This window comes from Gambusia affinis, linkage group LG06, assembly GCF_019740435.1.
Source record: "Gambusia affinis linkage group LG06, SWU_Gaff_1.0, whole genome shotgun sequence".
Classification (NCBI taxonomy): domain Eukaryota; kingdom Metazoa; phylum Chordata; class Actinopteri; order Cyprinodontiformes; family Poeciliidae; genus Gambusia; species Gambusia affinis.
This window is the reverse complement of record NC_057873.1, coordinates 2224899-2243260: the sequence shown is the minus strand read 5'-3', so window position 1 is coordinate 2243260 and position 18362 is coordinate 2224899. Positions and strand designations below refer to the sequence as shown.

Below are 18362 nucleotides of genomic sequence, written 5' to 3'. Positions count from 1 at the left end.
CCTTGTTACACTTGAAAGTAAGCCCATTAAAATAAAGTGGGTGTGTTTCAGTGGGTGTTATCCGCCCGCTTAAAGAGGACAGACAACCCAAGTGCCCCGGCACTGCGCAGCTCGAGAAGAGAATTTTGGTAGGAGACAGTGGAAGGAGGTTGGAGAGTGAACGGAACAAACAAGGCGGTAGGATTTGAATTTTGGCGGTTAGCATAAACTGTACATTGACTGTAGCTACATGGCTTCTACATCAGGAGGAAATAGTGGGAATGAGATGGAGTGGATGATTTCTAGATCATCACGAATGAAAAGAACAATTAAGAAAAGACAAGAAAGAGCAAGAAGTTGGTCAGAAGAAAGTGAGACAAGAGCAGACATTAGCAAAAGAACAAAAACAAATGACAGGGCGAATTCAGATGAACAGAGTCAAGCTAATTTAGAAGCAGAATATAAAGTCGTGGTAGAATTCAAGCAAGAGGGGGGAGCTATACATCCCATAAAACTGACTAAAGCAATAGAGGCAGAAATAGGAAAAATAAAAATGGCTAGAATCATGAACAACAGAAGAGTGCTGATACATGCTAACAGCGAATCACAGCAACAAAAGATCATGAAAATGAAAACCTAATGGGGGAAAGAGTTAGAACTCATATACCAGGATTGTTAGCGAGGCTAAGAGGAGTGATTTCAGGAGTTCCGCTGGAAATGACAATGGAAGATGTGAAAGCAGAAATCAAAGGAGGGAAAATAACTGATGCCACTAGGATTAAAAGTAAAAGAGACGGGGAACTTAAAGATACTATGGCAGTAATTTTACAGTTTGAAAATAGTATGCCTGGAAATATCCAGCTGGGTTACATGAACTATAGAGTTAGAGAGTATATCCCTAAACCCCTCCGCTGTTTCAAGTGTCAAAGAATGGGACACACTGCAAAGGAATGCAAAGGAAAAATCAGGTGTGCAAGATGTGGAGGTCCACATGAATATGGAAAATGTGAGAAAGATGCAAAAATCAAATGTTGTAATTGTGGAGGAGAACATAGTGCAGCTTATGGTGGATGTCAAATACAAAAGGAAGCTAGGGAAGCTCAAAGAGTTAAAATTACAGAAAGAATTTCATATGCTGAAGCCTTAAAAAGAGTAAAGAAAGACAGTAATAGAGGAATGGGAGAAACAGGTCAAAGAAACTCAGCTTGGAATATAAATCAAGTGCAGAACGGGCAGAGACAAATACTGGCTCCAAATCCAAATATCCAAAATGCATGCTTGCATAAATGTAGAGTGGATGAAGATATGGTGGTGAAAAAAGAAAACTTAGCATTTATATGCCATATTGTTAATGTAACAGTGCAAATGAAGAAGAAAAGTGATAAAATAAAGGCAATAGTAACAGCAGCTGGAAGATTTTTAGATATGAAAGAAATACAAGCAGATCAAATACATACCATTCTAAGTGCCACTGAAACTACAGGAAATACACAGGACTAGGATCCAAGTGTTCTTTTTAATGGTTTTATATATACTTCAATGGAATGCTATTTGCTTAATATCCAATGGACAAGAATTTAAAAAGTATATTTATGAATTAGAAATAATCCCTGATATTATATGTATACAAGAAACATGGTTAAAACCAAATCTAGATTTTAAGATCCCTGGATATAACATGGAAAGACAGGATAGAAGTGATTGTAATGGAGGAGGATGTGCTACCTTAATTAAAGATGGAATAGCTTATAAGAAAATCCCAATGAATAATGAATTAGAATGTATTATTATAGAAATATTTAATGTAAGAAAATATGGTAATATTAAAATTATAAACTATTATAATCCATGTAAAAATCTCGATTGTAAAAAGCTTAAGGAAATGGCTGGGAAATTACATAGAAGAGAAGTGCGGTGATTTTAATGCTCATAATAGTCTCTGGGGCAGCAAAAGACAGATCAAAATGGCAACATAATAGAAGAAATAATGGATGAAAGGTCACTAGTTTGTCTTAACAATGGAAAAGGTACCAGAATTAATATATATAAAAATACAACCTCATGTCTAGACATTACATTAGTATCTGACTGTCTTGTAGGATCATGTGAATGGAACGTCAACAGGGAATCTACAATAGGGAGTGATCATTTTCCAGTAAGTACTATAATTAATGATAATATAAAGAGGCAAGAAGATGTCATAATCACAAGATGGTGCTTTAATAAAGCTGATTGGAAAATTTGTAAAGTAAAGTGTGAGGAAAGCAGACATTTGGTTACATTAAAAGGTAACATAGAAGAGTGTACAAGCCAGATAACAAAACATATTTTAAATGCTGCAAATTCAAGTATACCAAAAACAATAATAAAAGGGAAGAAAAAAGTAGTCCCTTGGTGGAATGATGAATGTACTAGAGCGATTAAAGATCGTAACAGGGCATTTAAAATACTGCAGAAAAATTTAACACTTGAAACTCTTATTAATTATAAAAAGAAAAGAGCAGTAGCTCGGACAATTATTAAGGAAGCCAAAAAGAAAACGTGGAGAGAATATACTTCCTCAATAGGATCTGAAATTAAATTGCAAAATGTATGGTCAATGTTTAGGAAAATGATTGGGAAAAGGAGTGGTATTAAAATACCAGCCTTAGTCAGAGATCAGGAAGTAGTAGTGTTAAATAAAGATAAGGCAGATTTGTTGGGGGAAGCATTTGCGGCAGTACATAGTGGGGAACATCTTACAAACATTCATAGACAACAGATGAATCAAAAAATTAGCAAGCATAAAAATATTTTGGGAAAAAGTCAAACATATAATTCAACATTAGACATAAATATAACCATGAAGGAAATTAAAGCAGTATTGAAAGGGACAGGATATTCAGCTCCTGGGGAAGATCAGCTATACTATGTTTAAACAGATTCCTGAAGTAACATTAGAATTAATATTAAAACTGTTTAATAAAATATGGAAAGAAGGTTTAATACCAAATAGATGGAAGAAAGCAATAATCCTGCTTAACAAACCAGGGAAAGATCCTGCAAATCCAAATAATTACAGACCAATAGCATTAACTTCACACTTAAGTAAATGGATGGAGAAAATAGTGATTAATAGACTAGAATTTATTCTTGATCATAAGAAATTAATCAATGAAAATCAGTGCGGATTTAGGAAAGGAAGATCAACAATGGACAATAACTAGAATTAGTAATGATATAGAGAAAGCTTTAAAATGAAAGAAATTATGATTGTAGTATTTTGGACATAGAAAAGCTTATGATTCATTATGGAGAGAAGGACTACTTAAAAAAAAGAATCAGATGGGAATAGGAGTGAAAATGTTTAATTGGATAGCAAATTTTTTGAAGGATAGAAAAATAAAAGTTAAGATTGGAAATGATTACTCAAAAGAATTGAATATTGAAAATGGAATTCCACAAGGTAGTGCAATTAGCCCAATACTATTTAATATTATGATAAATGATATCTTTTCTGAAACAGAAGAATGTATAAAATCTGCATTATATGCTGATGATGGAGTTTTATGGATGAGAGGAAAGAATACAAGATTTGTTATAGGTAAAATTAAGAAAGCGATTAATAAAGTAGAAAAATGGTCCTTTGAATGGGGTTTTAAATTATCAACAAGTAAATCTTGTTATATGATTTTTACAAATAAGAAAAACATAGACATAGGTACAATAACATTATATGAACAACCATTGGAAAGGGTAGCAGAATTTAAATATCTGGGAATATGGTTGGATCAATCATATACATGGAAAACGCATACAAAGAATCTGGAAACTAAATGTAAGAAAGTGATAAATCTACTAAAGGCTGTGGCTGGAAATAACTGGGGTGCAGATAGACAGTCATTATTAAACATATATAGGGCTCTCATGAGATCAACAATAGACTACGGTAGTTTTATATATGGAGTAGCAGCTAAAACAACATTACAAAAAATAGATACTTTACAGAATAGGGCTTTACGTATATGTACAGGAGCAGTGAAAACGACACCTATTAATGCCCTTCTAGTAGAGACTGGAGAGATTCCACTAGAAATAAGAAGAATAAAATTAGCTCTGACATACTGGATGAAAATAAAAAGTAAAAAAGATGAAAATGTAAATTCAACAATATTAAAATATTGTTGGGAATACTCAAAGTTCCATAGTAATGGATTTGGATGGATCATAAACAAATGGATTAAAATATATGAATTAGAAGATAAAGAAATAGCTCAATTTAATCCAATTAACGTTAGCCCTTCATGGATATTTCCGGCAGTAAATGTAGACATAAAACTCCTTAAAATGAAAAACGATTGGAATTTAAAAGAAATAGGGTAAAACCGATATATACTTAAGAAACTCATATTATAATTATGCTAAAATATATTCAGATGGTTCTAAGAATTCAAAAGGATGTGTGGAATAGGAATTTATATATCTGAGTTTAAAATTGACATATCTAAAAGATTATCTGATCAACTATCTGTATTCACGGCAGAAATGGTGGCAGTTATCATCAGTTTGCAGTGGGTAGAGGAGGTGCCCAGACAGAGTAGTAATTTGCACAGATTCCAAAGCAGTCATAGAAAGTATTCAAGGAGAAGGAAACAATAGGAAAGATCTAGTACTAGAAATTCAACATAGCTTATTTAGATTATACAGAGGTGGCATTGATGTTTGGTTCTGTTGGGTACCAGCACATCAAGGTGTAAAAGGCAATGAAAGGGCAGATAAATTAGCAAAAGGGCTTTAGATCAGGCAATAACGATTAAAATACCTATTGGCAAAGGGAAGGAAATCAATTATTAAGAATAAAGAAATGGAAATATGGCAAAAAGATGGAATGAAGATAAGAAAGGAAGGAAATTATATAAAATACAGAAGTCAATATTTAGTAGAAATGTTAAGGAGAGAAATAGAAGGGAAGAAATAATAATGACTAGATTGAGAGTAGGGCACACATATTTAAATGATACTTTATATTTAATAGGGAAGAAAAATAATGATAAATGCGAAAAATGTGGAGAGAAAGAAAATGTAGAACATATACTACTGAACTGTAAAACATATGAACGTGAAAGGGAGAAATTGAGAAGAATAGTTGGAAAGACAGATCAAGAATGGAGTCTGAAAGGAATATTGGGAAATGATGGAAATATAATGGATATTTGTATGATAAGAAAAGCGTTATTTATTTTTCTTCAAAACACAAAATTAAAAAATAGAATATGACTGATGTAGAATACTGTTGCTACACACTCGTGTACAGTAGGTGGCGGTATGCACCTTAAAGTTGATTGCGACCCGCCATAATAGAAAAGAAGAAGAAGAAGAAGAAGTGCCCCGGCATGTAAATGGAGCAGACCCTCCAGTTCCTGCGTTCTTGGGGATAAAAACGCTACACGGATCTGCAAATCTGGCTGATTTCAGCGAATAACCGCTTATATTCGGTTGTATTCTTAATAACAGGTGAGATTTATTCGATTAAAACTTCTCTGAAGAAGTTTCTGTTTCCTTGAGTTCTGGTGTGTAGTTAATTATATTCCGTTGGACTAACAAACAGCTAATGTGAGCTAACATTGCTATGTTGACTAAAGAAAACGACGAATCCAGCTAAAAATGATGAACCCTGATGATTTAAAACAGAACGGTCTGTTTAATAAAAGAGCAACCCGAAGGTTTCTAGTATTTTTACGGAGCTCTGCATCAGAAGCTCTGGAGGCAGATTGAAGATGGTCAAATTTTGAATATTTTCTATTTTTCCCACTTGCATGCTTAACAGTGTTTTAATCATATTCAACTTTTGTCTACCTCCAAACCCGCCAAATTGATGCCAAAGATTTAAATTTTACTAACAAAAAAGGGATGAAATGCAAATCCATTTTTTCATATTTTTAAGCGTGTTTCTACATTTTCTATTGATATTCTGCCTTTCCCTACCTAAATGAAATAACTAAACTATGGAGCCTTTGCTTTAAACGGGACTAAAGTTTTTTCCTTATTTGTTTAAACCTTGTAACAGTTTAATATGAGACAGATAATCTGTGAAAAGATGGATCTATTATTGTCTGAAGAAATGCTCCGTTCCCAGTCAGCCAAGAGCCCTGAGCGCTGTCAATCACCCTCATGTACCTGCTGCTAAATGTGCTAATCGCTACAAACAATTTATGTTGCAAGAAAAGAGTTTATCCACTGTCGAACATTGCTATGCTAACTAGAATTAGCACTTGTGGTTGGCTATGCTGTGGTGAATCAGCTGTAGTGTAGCTGTAGAAGAGAAAAAGTGGGGGAGGGTGAGCACGTGCATGATTGACAGCGCTAAGACCCTCTTGCAGACTCTGTTTGGTTGTTTCTGACGGAGTGGTGTATTTCTGTGGTTATTATTGGGAGAAGACAGAAAGAGTATCACTGTAACATATTTTTACTCAAGTACTGAGTAACTATCAATCATTTGATGTTTAAAAATGACATCATCAGACGAACCAAAATATAAAGTAAAGTGGAAATTTTGGTATTCTAAGGACAAAAGTGACAATAATTAATATAAGTAACAAAAAATAAAATCAGGCAAGAATAATTTTTTTCCAAATCAGTTTCTTTCAATAAAAAAACTTGTGAAATATTAACAGAAACTGCAGGCGTGTGTCTGTCTGGTGAATCTTTGGTAAAAACATGTTTGTTTTTCATTCTGTGGATAGAAAATCAAGAAATTTTACACAAGTAAGAGTAGAAATAATCTATAATAAAATTACTCAAAAATCAAAAAAATACAGCATATTAAAAATACTCCTAAAATTTCTTTTAAAGGAAAGTTACTGATGTAAATCTAATTAGTTACTATTCAACTCTGCTATCATGACATGATCATTTTAGAAAAAATGTAAAAAAAACAAAACAACTATTTTAAAAAAGCAACTGCAGCTTTAACCCTGTAAACCAGCAGGAAGTGAGCTGACGGTGTTGGCTCCTCCTCTTCCTCTCTGCAGCTCTGGTCCCATCATGTCGGGCGGTCCGGCCGTCAGGATCAGCATCGAGTCTTCCTGTGAGAAGCAGGTGCAGGAAGTGGACTTCCACGGCACGGAGACGTACGTCCCTCCTCTGTCCATGTCCCAGAACCTGACCAAGCTGGCACAGAGGATCGACTTCAGCCAGGGCTCCGACTCGGAGGAGGACGGGGCCGACGGGGAGCCCAGGGACCGGGAGTGGGGCAAGCAGGAGACGGAGGAAGAGGAAGGTAGGAGGAAAGTCTTCCAGCCTGAAGCCACGTCAGACCTGAGGCTGCAGACTTCATGGTTGCTTCTTTCAGGCACGGTGAAGTTCCAGCCGTCTCTGTGGCCCTGGGATTCTGTGCGTAACAATCTGCGCAGCGCCCTGACGGAGATGTGTGTGCTCCACGACGTGCTCAGCGTGGTGAAGGAGAAGAAGTACATGGCTTTGGATCCGGTGTCTCAGGATCCGAATGCTGGAAAAGTAAGCTGATAAAAATCCTATCAAACATCCGCGGCTTCGATCCGTCAGCCTTCCAGACCGGAGCAGATCTGCAGAGGAATCACTAGCTTTTGGTTTTTACTTTTATTCACCAGTTAGAGTTCATGAGACAAATATTACAGACTGACGTAAAGAAGTGTTGATAAATAACCAGAGCAGAGAACGAATAACGACAACAAGACAAACAGAAGCAAAACAACAGGATTCATGGATACATTCAGGGCAAATTCAGAACAAATGATGCAGCAAGAAAAACAATTAAATTGTTTAACACACGTCTGTTAGGAAAAAGACACGTCTTTTTCTTTAATATAGGCAGTTATTTTCTGATTTTCATTATTATTTTCCTTTTCTCCAATATTTCCTGGTTAACTGAGGGTCTCAGATGGTTTGGGTGGAAAAAGAGGAAAAGTAAGTAAATAAATAACTAAAACCATAATTAAGAAGAGTGAATTAAAGGAAAACTAAATTTGTGATCTTATTAGGTTTTCTCATTTCTCCTCCCCTGGTCTTTGTTTCTGCAGCGGCTTTAATTCACCATCAATTAAACGGCATCTAGAATTATGTTTTATATTTTATTGAAATATTCAAATAGACTTTTATCTGTTCCTGAGAAGATCTCCATTGTGAAGCGATAATTATTTTTTTCTCCTGTTTTTCCAGTTGAGCTGTATTCTGTTTGGAGCTCCTGTTCACGTCTCACTAACATTTTAAAACAAAAACTGCATGAAAACAGAGCAGATGAAATAATTAATGCAGATGAATTTTCTTCTTTCTGACGCCTCTGCGCTGTCGGGGTTGTTTTGTTTCCTCGTTGGTTCTGCAGACGCCGCAGGTTTTCCAGCTGATCAGCAAAAAGAAATCTCTGGCCACGGCGGCGCAGCTCCTCCTGAAAGGAGCCGAGAAGCTCAGCAAGTCCGTGGCCGAGAACCAGGAGAACCGACGGCAACGCGACTTCAACGCCGAGCTGCTGCGACTCCGATCGCAGTGGAAACTCCGAAAAGTCGGAGACAAGATCCTGGGAGACCTCAGCTACCGGAGCGCAGGTGAGAAAAAACCTCGCCGATCAGCAAATAACTGATTTATCCCAACAAATAACTGATTATTTTAGCTTTTTGACCTTTGACCGACTCGTTTAGGTTCCTTATTTCCTCACCCTGGCACGTTTGAGGTGATCAAAAACACCGACATTGATCTGGACAAAAAGCTCCCAGAGGACTACTGTCCCCTGGACGTCCAGATTCCCAGTGACCTGGAGGGATCGGCTTACATCAAGGTCTGAGTCCCGACCGCGCAGAGACATGTTTCCACCTTAAACTCTGCTGGGCTGCAACGATTAATCACGATTAATCAATTAATCACGATTAATCAATTAATCACGATTAATCGATTAATCACGATTAATCGATTAATCACGATTAATCGATTAATCACGATTAATCAATTAATCATGATTAATCGATCCATGACATAATCACCAACTAATTTAGTAATCAGTTAATCGTCTTCTGTAGTGTTTAGGCTAAAATTTAATTACATTTTGTTTTATTAATTTTAAAATTAACTAAAAAATAATAATTTCCATTAGGGATTAATAAAGTACTTTTGAATTTAAAAAAATCAACAAATTCAGAGTCAAAACTGTTTAAAATATATAAAGATTTTGCATTTAAGATAAAATATCTTATAAAATAAAATATTTGCATCTTTTAATGTATTTTCAATATTCTATAAAAAGATTTGAACAAAAATCTGCCAAACTTTTTATCCGATTAATCGATTGCTGAAATAATGATGTGGAAATAAAAATGGCGGCTGTTTGTCCTCAGGTCTCCATCCAGAAACAGGCTCCAGACATCGGTGACCTCGGAACCGTCAACCTCTTCAGGAGACCTCAGAAAAGCAAAGCAGGTCCGGTTCTGACCCGACCGGACTCCAAACCAGGCGGGTTGCCCGCTGATGTCCGTCCGTCTTCTCCTTCCCCAGGAACGCAGCCGTGGCACGTGAAGCTGGAGGCGGCGCAGAACGTCCTGCTCTGCAAGGAAATCTTTGCGCAGCTTTCCAGAGAAGCGGTCCAGATTAAAGCGCAGATCCCGCACATCGTGGTGAAGAACCAGATCATCTCGCAGCCGTTCCCAGGTCAGAACCGGCCGGCCGTCTGCACCGGTCTGAGAGATGTCCTTTATTTTTACAAACTGGAAAAGTGAGACGTCCACTGAAGGATTTGGGACGTTAGTCTCCATCATGTGATTAGCCGCCTTCCCTGATAATCTAGAATAAAATTAACAGCTAATGTTCAAACAATAAATAACCGATCGATGATCACTGGAGAGATTAAATATAATTTTATATATTTAAAATGTATTATCTATTTATTTTAAATTAAAACACATAACATTTTTAAATAAACTTCAAAAATATTTTGTATGTATTTTTAAAATATTTGAAATCCATTTTTTATTTACTGGGATCCATTAAAAGTGTCGTTATTTACTGACTGATTTCTGAGGACTTCCTGTTCATGTCGGTCTGATAGAAACCTCTTCACTTAAAGAGTTACTGAGTTTTCTGGTTCCGTTATTTCAGGAGTTAAAGTTTCTTCTCCGTTTCTCGTGGCTGTTGAAGGTTTGCAGCTTTCCGTCTCTCTGTGCCACTCCGCTGGAGAGAAGAAGAGCAGCCGAGCGTCTCCGGAGAAACCCAAACCGGACGACCATCTTTACGTCCTGGAGCACAATCTGCACCAGATGATGAGAGAGGTGACGCAGTTCAGCCCTGCAGGATGTGCCAGTCGGACTCGGAGGAAGTGACCCGCTGACGTTCTGCCCGTTTCAGTTCCACAAGCAGCAGCTGAGCTCGGTGGTGATGCCGCATCCGGCCAGCGCGCCGTTCGGCCACAAGCGTCTGCGGCTGGCGGGGCCGATGGCGTACGACAAGGCCGAGATCTCCGGCCTGCAGCAGAACGAGGGGCTGCTGGAGAAGATCATCAAACAGGCCAAACACATCTTCCTGCGCAGCAGGTAGTGCCGGCGTGCTTTAACTAGGCCTCAACCATAAACTGGTTCTAGCAATTAATCACAGTTTTGGTTTTTGAAGATTTAACTTTTGGAAAACACAGTGGTGCAGTTGGTAGAGCTGCTGCCTTGCAGCAAGAAGGTCCTGGGTTTGATTCCCGGCCCGGGGTCTTTCTGCATGGAGTTTGCATGTTCTCCCTGTGCATGGTGGGTTCTCTCCGGGTTCTCCGGCTTCCTCCCACAGTCCAAAAACATGACTGTCAGGTTAATTGGTTTCTCTAAATTCTCCCTAGGTGTGAGTGAGTGAGTGTGTGTGAGTGAATGGTTGTTTGTCTCTGTGTTGCCCTGCGACAGACTGGTGACCTGTCCAGTGTGACCCCGTGACCCCGCCTCTCGCCCAGAACGCAGCTGGAGAGGAACCAGCAACCCTCCTGACCCCATTAGGATGAAGGGTGTTCAGAAAATGGATGGATGGATGAACTTTTGAAAAATCTGATTTTTAAATTTCTTTATGTTTTTTACTTGTGATCTTCTTGAGTTCCTGCGGTTCAGAGTGATGTCAGGGCGGCCATCTTGTTTTACAGCTTCTGTTTGTTTTGATTTTGAATTCAAGTAGAACTGAAACAATTAATCAGATGAATCAATTTTTTTTTAATAATTGTCAACAAATTTATTAAGTGATTTATCGTTAAAAAGTATAAACACTTAAACATTTTGCATTTAAAATAAAAAACATCTTTGTCTAAATCTATTTTACCCAGAGTTCCTCATCTGGCAGTTTCAGCTTCAGATAAAATCTTTTAAATATCTTCTGCTGTCCGGTGAACCGTCCTCTTCCTCGCTGCGTCGGGGCGCAGAGCCGCCGTGACACGAGACAAAACCACGCGAAGCCTTTCTTCTGGTTAAACATGTTTTTAAATTAAATGAATGATCAGAGCATTTGCTGTAAAAAGTCACTTCTCTCTCCGGCTGCGGCTCCGGTTCTGCTCACGGTAAAGATCCGTTCAGAGGAATCAGACGGTCTCTAACGCTGCGGGTCGGTTCTGCAGGACGGCTCGGACCATCGACAGCCTGGCCAGCCGCATCGAGGACCCTCAGATCCAGGCCCACTGGTCCAACATCAACGACGTTTACGAGTCCAGCGTCAAGGTGCTCATCACTTCGCACGGCTACGAGCAAATCTGCAAGTGAGTCGGACGGCAGCTTTACTCTTCCATAGTTAGTTTTTAATTTTTGTTTTAACCATATTTATTAACCCAACAAGTTTTCAGTTATGGTGGAATCAAAGAAACTGAACAAATCAGCAGCTGGAGGTTCACATTTCCTGTCATTCTGTCACTAATCCAACAGAAGAACCAGATTCCAACAGCTTGACGTTGGTTTGCTGCAGAACAAACTCAGAAATTTTCTAGAATAAAAGTTTGAGTTTGAAAAGTTGACATTTTTCGATTCAATTTTCTAGAAAAAAAAAAGTGCAAAGTCCTCCGTTTGGAAGTCATAAACTTCTGAGAACAATTAAAAATTAAATTAAAAATTTACTAGAAGAAAATCTGAAACTTTGAGGTTGTGGAGAAAAAAACTAGGAAATTTCTGAGCTGCACAAATTAAAAATTGTTTTTTTACATAAAATTTCTTCCATCCTAAATTTAAGTTGATTTTAGCAAATTTTTAATTTTTTAAAAAGAAAATGTTTGATTTTTTTATTTGGCTTAAATTTATTTCTTTCACTCCGATCGTTAACGGTTCTGATCGACAATTTCAGTTCAATTCTGCGTTTTGTCGCGGACGCCATTTTGTTCCTCAAATCCTGGGACTCCGTCTGTGTGTCCTGCATCGTGGGGGCCGTCCCGCGCTGCGTTGTCATGGTAACCGTCGCTGCTGTGCGTGCAGGTCCATCCAGCTGCAGCTGAACATCGGCGTGGAGCAGATCCGCGTGGTGCACCGGGACGGCCGGGTCGTCACGCTGTCGCACCAGGAGCAGGAGCTGCAGGACTTCCTCCTCTCTCAGGTACGGCCCGTCGCTCCCGGAGCCGTTTCCTGTAGCGGGCGGTGTGTGACGGCGCGCCTCCTTTCAGATGTCGCAGCACCAGGTGCACGCCGTGCAGCAGCTGGCCAAGGTGATGGGCTGGCACGTCCTGAGCTTCAGCAACCACGTGGGGCTGGGCCCCGTGGAGAGCATCGGGAACGCCTCCGCCATCACCGTCGCTTCCCCCAGCGGAGAGTTCGCCATCTCAGGTGAGGCCGCAGCGCCGCCGGGCCGGTTCCTCATCACTGGAGGTCACAGAACATCTTAAAATTAACAGGAAAAATGAGAAAATGGCTTCCATACGAGTCATCATCAGTCTGCCATGCTTTCTTCTAAAAGTTGCATTCTGGGAAATGTAGGCAGAGGAAATACTTCAGAGGTTCAACCCCTCGCTGCTAGCTAAGCCAAGCTGCTGGCTTCAACTCACCGTTCTATGGTTACCTAGCAACCACCTGCAGGTTGACAGGGTTACCTAGCAACCACCTGCAGGTTGACAGCTTCATGTTTCCCCTCTTTGTCTGATAACTGATAAAAATAAAAACGCAGAATGGAGTGAAAACTGGATAAAAGATCAAAAATCTTATCAATAATTATCAGTACAGGCTGACAGGAAATGCTTCAGCCGCAGCGTCCGTCTCCAAAAGGACCATTAGTAGAAAAAATAAATCCATATTTTTCCAGAAATTTAATCTCCAAAAACCTTAAAAGTTTTTCTCTGGATTTTGAAGTGAAAAACACAAAATAATTGAAGTAAAGCAGCAGACCTGCTTCTTTAGATTAGCACAACTTTCTGTTTTCTAGTCTGTTCATTTTGAGGAGAAATGCTGGAGAATCCTGACCCGGCTCCTGACCCGGCTCTCTGCTTGCCTTCCAGTGCGTAACGGCCCAGAGAGCGGCTGCAAGGTTCTGGTCCAGTTCCCGCGCAGCCAGATCAAAGAGCTGCCAAAGAGCGACGTGGTCCAGGACGCCAAGTGGAACCAGCTGCGCGGGCCGCACAAAGAGGTCAACTGGAGCAAGATGGAGGGACGCAACTTCGTCTACAAGATGGAGCTCCTCATGGCGGCGCTCACCCCCTGTCCTTAGGCCCGGCTGGCGGTTTTCCTTCCACTCAACCTTCAGCTGTGCAGCCAGACGGCAGCTCTCGCTCAGCTGAATCGGATTTATGTCGGACTTGAATGAAAAGCGAAGACTTTTGTTTACTGCTGATTTTTAAAACAACAAACTGCATAAAAACTAAGTATTTTTCTATAGTTTCTAGTGCTTGAAATATCTTTTATGTAATTTTATTTTCAGATGATTGTAGAGACAAAAAACTAACTTACAAGTAACTTTTCAGCTTGGTGATAATTAAGGTCAATAATTCCTTAATATTGATTTTATTATTTCCACTGGCAGATTGTTTCACTCATAAGTCATTTTCTGATGCTTTAGTGATGTAAAGTGGATTCAGATATTTACACTAGAAAAATTACTTGATAAGTTTTAAGTGCAACTAAAAAAAGGAACCAGACAAACAGACATGATATCTACAATCATCTAAAAATAAAATTCAATATGGAGGTTTTGTTTCATTTCAAGTGTTTTATCTGCAGCAGGATTTAGAGTAAAATACTTTTCTGCAGTGTGATTCTCTGATTCCTCTGATTATTTTTTTTTCACTAAACAGAAAAAGTTTCTTTCATGTTTCTGCTTTTCGGACTCAAACTCCGACCCGTTTCAGGTGAATGAAGCCACACAGCGCAGATAAAATCACACGGTTGGTTTAATTCGACAATAAATAAAGGGAGTCGGGTGTATTTACATGGTCGGTTCAAAATGTCAAAATGCTGCAGGCGTTTTAAAATCTGGACCCGGGCTTCATAAGCAGGACGGAGTCTGGACTCTGCAGGACTTCATGTCTTCGTCACAGAGGCTGCAGCTCCGTCGCGTCGTTTGCTGCAGCGGGACAAACATGACGATCACCGTGAACATTTAAGGCTCACAAACTCCAATCATTCATGGATGCAACATTTAAATCAGTTGGACTCACTAGAAACATTTTTCCTCAAAATTATGACTTTTTCTCACATTTCTAATTTTCAGAATTCTGACTTTTATCTTTTGAAACCAGTTTTTTCAGTTTTAATTAGTTTAAAAAAACAGATTTTTCTTTACTATTGAAACTCTGCAAAAACAAATTTCCAGAAAATTTCTGACATTATTTAAACAATTTTTTGGCAGAAATTTCCTCCGTTTCACTTTCCGCAGCGTTCAGGCGGAGATTAAATTGAAAACTTTTTATTTAAGGGTATCAGACTAACAGGGATATTTGTATGTGTGTATGTGTGGATATTTATCTATAAATCTTCAAAAATAGATCCTAATCCACTTTGTGTTGGACGCAAAGTGAAGAAATTAATAAAACCTTAAGCGGTGTGAATAATTTCAGTTTAAAGTTTCCAGTAAGAAAAGAAAAAGTTTGAATTAAACTTTCCGGCTGCAGACGTCCGCCCTGAGGGACGCCGTCCTCGGGCCAACAGCATTAGCTTAGCGTTAGCTTTGGTTCTCCGGTGAGCGTTTGAAGCCCTCACCTGGCATCTGCCGCCGGCGTCGCCATGCCCCCAGCTTCCTGCAGCCCTGGTGCAGCAGCCACATGGCCAGCATGAGCAGAGCGGCCGCCACCATCAGCGCCAGCGCCGTGACAAACAGGTACTGCAGATCCTCGTACAGAACCTCTGCAGGACAGACTGATTTAACCTTTGACCCCAACTTCATAGAACAAAGATCTGCTGTCTGAGATGCTTTTATCTTCTTTTATCTCTAGTTTTCGACCTTTGACCTTTCCTTCCTTCTTTTTACAGTTGTTAATATTTTAACACCTGGTCAATGGTGTTAAATATCAACACATTTCAAAGACAATCTTTGACTTCCTGATATTTACAAACTGTTGATCTGCCTCAGTCTGTTGCCGTGCAGCTCATATTTTCTAGCAGAAAGTTTGGCGAAAGGACGACCCGCAGGACCCACCGTTCACTTTGAGGACGAAGCCGAGGTCGCGGCTGTTCCCGTCCGGGTCCTCGGCCGTCACCACGTAGTACCCGGCGTCCTGCAGCTTCAGGTCGGACAGCAGCATGGAGCCGTTGTCGCAGGCCTTCACCCGCTCGCTGTAGTCCTGGCTGATGTTGGTGAAGCCACCGGGCCGCCAAGCGCCGACGGCGCGGCTCACCGCCCCGGACATGAAGCTCCATCGGATGGTGGGGACGCCGGAGGACGCCACGTCCACCGAGAAGAAGACGTCGTCCTGCACCGATCGGATCAGGTTCCTCTGGGAGGAGCTGACGGAGATCGATCCGACTGCAGCAGGAAAACCAGACCAAGACTTTCAGATTTCAGACATTTTCAACAATTTACCCAAAATAAAAACCTCAAACATTTTCAGATTAATCTTAGAAATGGTCTAGAAGTTTCTGAGATCCAAAAGTCAAAATTAGTGAGAAGAAAAACTTGCAAAATCTCTGAGCTCCAAAATTAGAAAATATGTTAGAAATAATAATAAATGGATAAAAAAGAGGAATTTTTTTTTACAAATTTGCAAGAGAAAAACTTTGAGATTAACTTTAGAAATTTCTGAAACTGAAAATTTGTAGGAAGTAACTTTTAGATTAATCTCAAAAATCTTCCCAAAAAAATCAGAAGTTTTCAAAATAACATCAGAATTTGCTTTGAAAACACCAGAACTTTTGAGATTAATTTCATAAATTTTCTAGAATAAATCGGGGCAAACATCGTTAATTTGGCAAGAAAAGATAAATCATTTAAAAGTTTTTAACTGGAGGATCCGATTGAACTTCTTCCAACAAACCAGCAGGTAGAACGAAGCTTCAACCGGAGATCGAAGCTTCAGACGGAGAACGAAGCTTCAACCGGAGAGCGAAGCTTCAACCGGAGATCGAAGCTTCAACCGGAGAGCGAAGCTTCAACCGGAGAACGAAGCTTCAACCGGAGAGCGAAGCTTCAACCGGAGATCGAAGCTTCATACGGAGAACGAAGCTTCAACCGGAGAGCGAAGCTTCAACCGGAGAGCGAAGCTTCAACCGGAGATCGAAGCTTCAACCGGAGAGCGAAGCTTCAACCGGAGAACGAAGCTTCAGACGGAGAACGAAGCTTCAACCGGAGAGCGAAGCTTCAACTGGAGATTGAAGCTTCAGACGGAGAACGAAGCTTCAACCGGAGAGCGAAGCTTCAGACGGAGAACGAAGCTTCAACCGGAGATCGAAGCTTCAGACGGAGAACGAAGCTTCAGCGGAGAAGCTTCAACCGTGATCGCTTCAGACGGAGAACGGCTTCAACCGGAGAGCGGTTTCACTGAGATCGCTTCAGACGGAGAACGGCTTCAACCGAGAGCAAGCTTCAACCGAGAGCGGCAGCTTCAACCGAGATCAAGCTTCAGGACGGAGAGCGAAGCTTCACCGAGATCAAGCTTCAGGACGGAGAACGGCTTCAACCGAGATCAAGCTTCAGACGGAGAACGGCTTAAGCAGGAGAGCGGCTTCAGACGGAGAGCGGCTTCAGCGGAGAAGCTTCAAGCTTCGCGAGAACGAAGCTTCAGACGGAGGCAGAAGCTTCAGACGGAGAACGGCTTCAGACGGAGAACGGCTTCAACCGAGAGCGAAGCTTCAGGACGGAGAGCTTCGAACCGGAGAACGAAGCTTCAACCGGAGATCAAGCTTCAGACGAGAGCGAGCCAACGAGAAGCTTCAGACGGAGAACGGCTTCAGACGGAGAACAAGCTTCAGACGGAGAACGAAGCCAGACGGAGAACGGCTTCAACCGAGAACGGGCTTCAACCGGAGAACGGCTTCAACCGAGAACGCTTCAACCGAGAACGGCTTCAACCGAGAACGGGCTTCAGACGGAGAACGAAGCTTCAACCGGAGAACGAAGCTTCAGACGGAGAACGAAGCTTCAACCGGAGAACGAAGCTTCAGACGGAGAACCAAGCTTCAGACGGAGAACGAAGCTTCAACCGGAGAGCGAAGCTTCAACCGGAGATCGAAGCTTCAGACGGAGAGCGAAGCTTCAACTGGAGATCGAAGCTTCATACGGAGAACGAAGCTTCAACCGGAGATCGAAGCTTCAGACGGAGAACGAAGCTTCAACCGGAGAGCGAAGCTTCAACCGGAGATCGAAGCTTCAGACGGAGAACGAAGCTTCAACCGGAGAGCGAAGCTTCAACCGGAGATCGAAGCTTCATACGGAGAACGAAGCTTCAACCGGAGAGCGAAGCTTCAACCGGAGAGCGAAGCTTCAACCGGAGATCGAAGCTTCAGACGGAGAGCGAAGCTTCAACCGGAGATCGAAGCTTCAGACGGAGAACGAAGCTTCAACCGGAGATCGAAGCTTCAGACGGAGAACGAAGCTTCAACCGGAGAGCGAAGCTTCAACCGAGATCGGGCTTGACGGAGAACGAAGCTTCAACCGGAGAGCGAAGCTTCAACCGGAGATCGAAGCTTCAGACGGAGAACGAAGCTTCAACCGGAGATCGAAGCTTCAGACGGAGAGCGAAGCTTCAACCGGAGAACGAAGCTTCAACCGGAGATCGAAGCTTCAGACGGAGAGCGAAGCTTCAACCGGAGAACGAAGCTTCAGACGGAGAACGAAGCTTCAGACGGAGAACGAAGCTTCAGACGGAGAACGAAGCTTCAACCGGAGAACGAAGCTTCAACCGGAGAACGAAGCTTCAACCGGAGAACGAAGCTTCAGACGGAGAACGAAGCTTCAACCGGAGAACGAAGCTTCAGACGGAGAACGAAGCTTCAACCGGAGAACGAAGCTTCAGACGGAGAACGAAGCTT

The 18362-nt window shown here is 41.0% G+C and overlaps 2 protein-coding genes across 3 annotated transcripts in view; one reads left to right on the top strand and one right to left on the bottom strand.

Annotated features, from left to right (window-relative positions):
• The first annotated feature begins 4841 nt into the window (after window positions 1-4841).
• On the top strand, window positions 4842-14155 carry med17 (mediator complex subunit 17). Its single transcript, XM_044119994.1, has 13 exons — window positions 4842-5472; window positions 6990-7237; window positions 7310-7473; window positions 8318-8537; window positions 8631-8767; window positions 9321-9402; window positions 9478-9630; window positions 10117-10247; window positions 10324-10508; window positions 11552-11689; window positions 12393-12510; window positions 12578-12737; window positions 13403-14155. The coding sequence occupies exons 2-13, from the start codon at window positions 7003-7005 to the stop codon at window positions 13609-13611; spliced, it is 1932 nt and encodes a 643-aa protein (XP_043975929.1). The 5' UTR covers window positions 4842-5472; window positions 6990-7002; the 3' UTR covers window positions 13612-14155.
• LOC122832850 (V-set and transmembrane domain-containing protein 5) overlaps window positions 12639-18362 on the bottom strand; it is a 7158-nt gene continuing 1434 nt past the window's right edge. The window contains exons 2-5 of one of the 2 annotated variants that reach the window (XR_006370880.1): window positions 15535-15861; window positions 15099-15242; window positions 14330-14463; window positions 12639-12773 (exon numbers count right to left, since the gene is read on the bottom strand). Coding sequence is in view for 1 of the 2 variants with exons in the window: in XM_044119998.1 (XP_043975933.1) it covers window positions 14432-14463; window positions 15099-15242; window positions 15535-15861 (503 nt within the window). In the remaining variant the exon portion in view is untranslated. Of the gene's footprint in view, window positions 12774-14272; window positions 14464-15098; window positions 15243-15534; window positions 15862-18362 lie in introns of those variants that run through there. The other variant, XM_044119998.1, reaches the window with a different exon arrangement.

Coding starts and splice junctions, on each gene's coding strand:
- med17 (XM_044119994.1), top strand. CDS start 7,003: ATGTCGGGCGGTCCGGCCGTCAGGATCAGCATCGAGTCTTCCTGTGAG. Junction 7,238..7,309: donor GGAGACGGAGGAAGAGGAAG/GTAGGAGGAAAG, acceptor TGCTTCTTTCAG/GCACGGTGAAGTTCCAGCCG. Junction 12,738..13,402: donor CGGAGAGTTCGCCATCTCAG/GTGAGGCCGCAG, acceptor CTTGCCTTCCAG/TGCGTAACGGCCCAGAGAGC.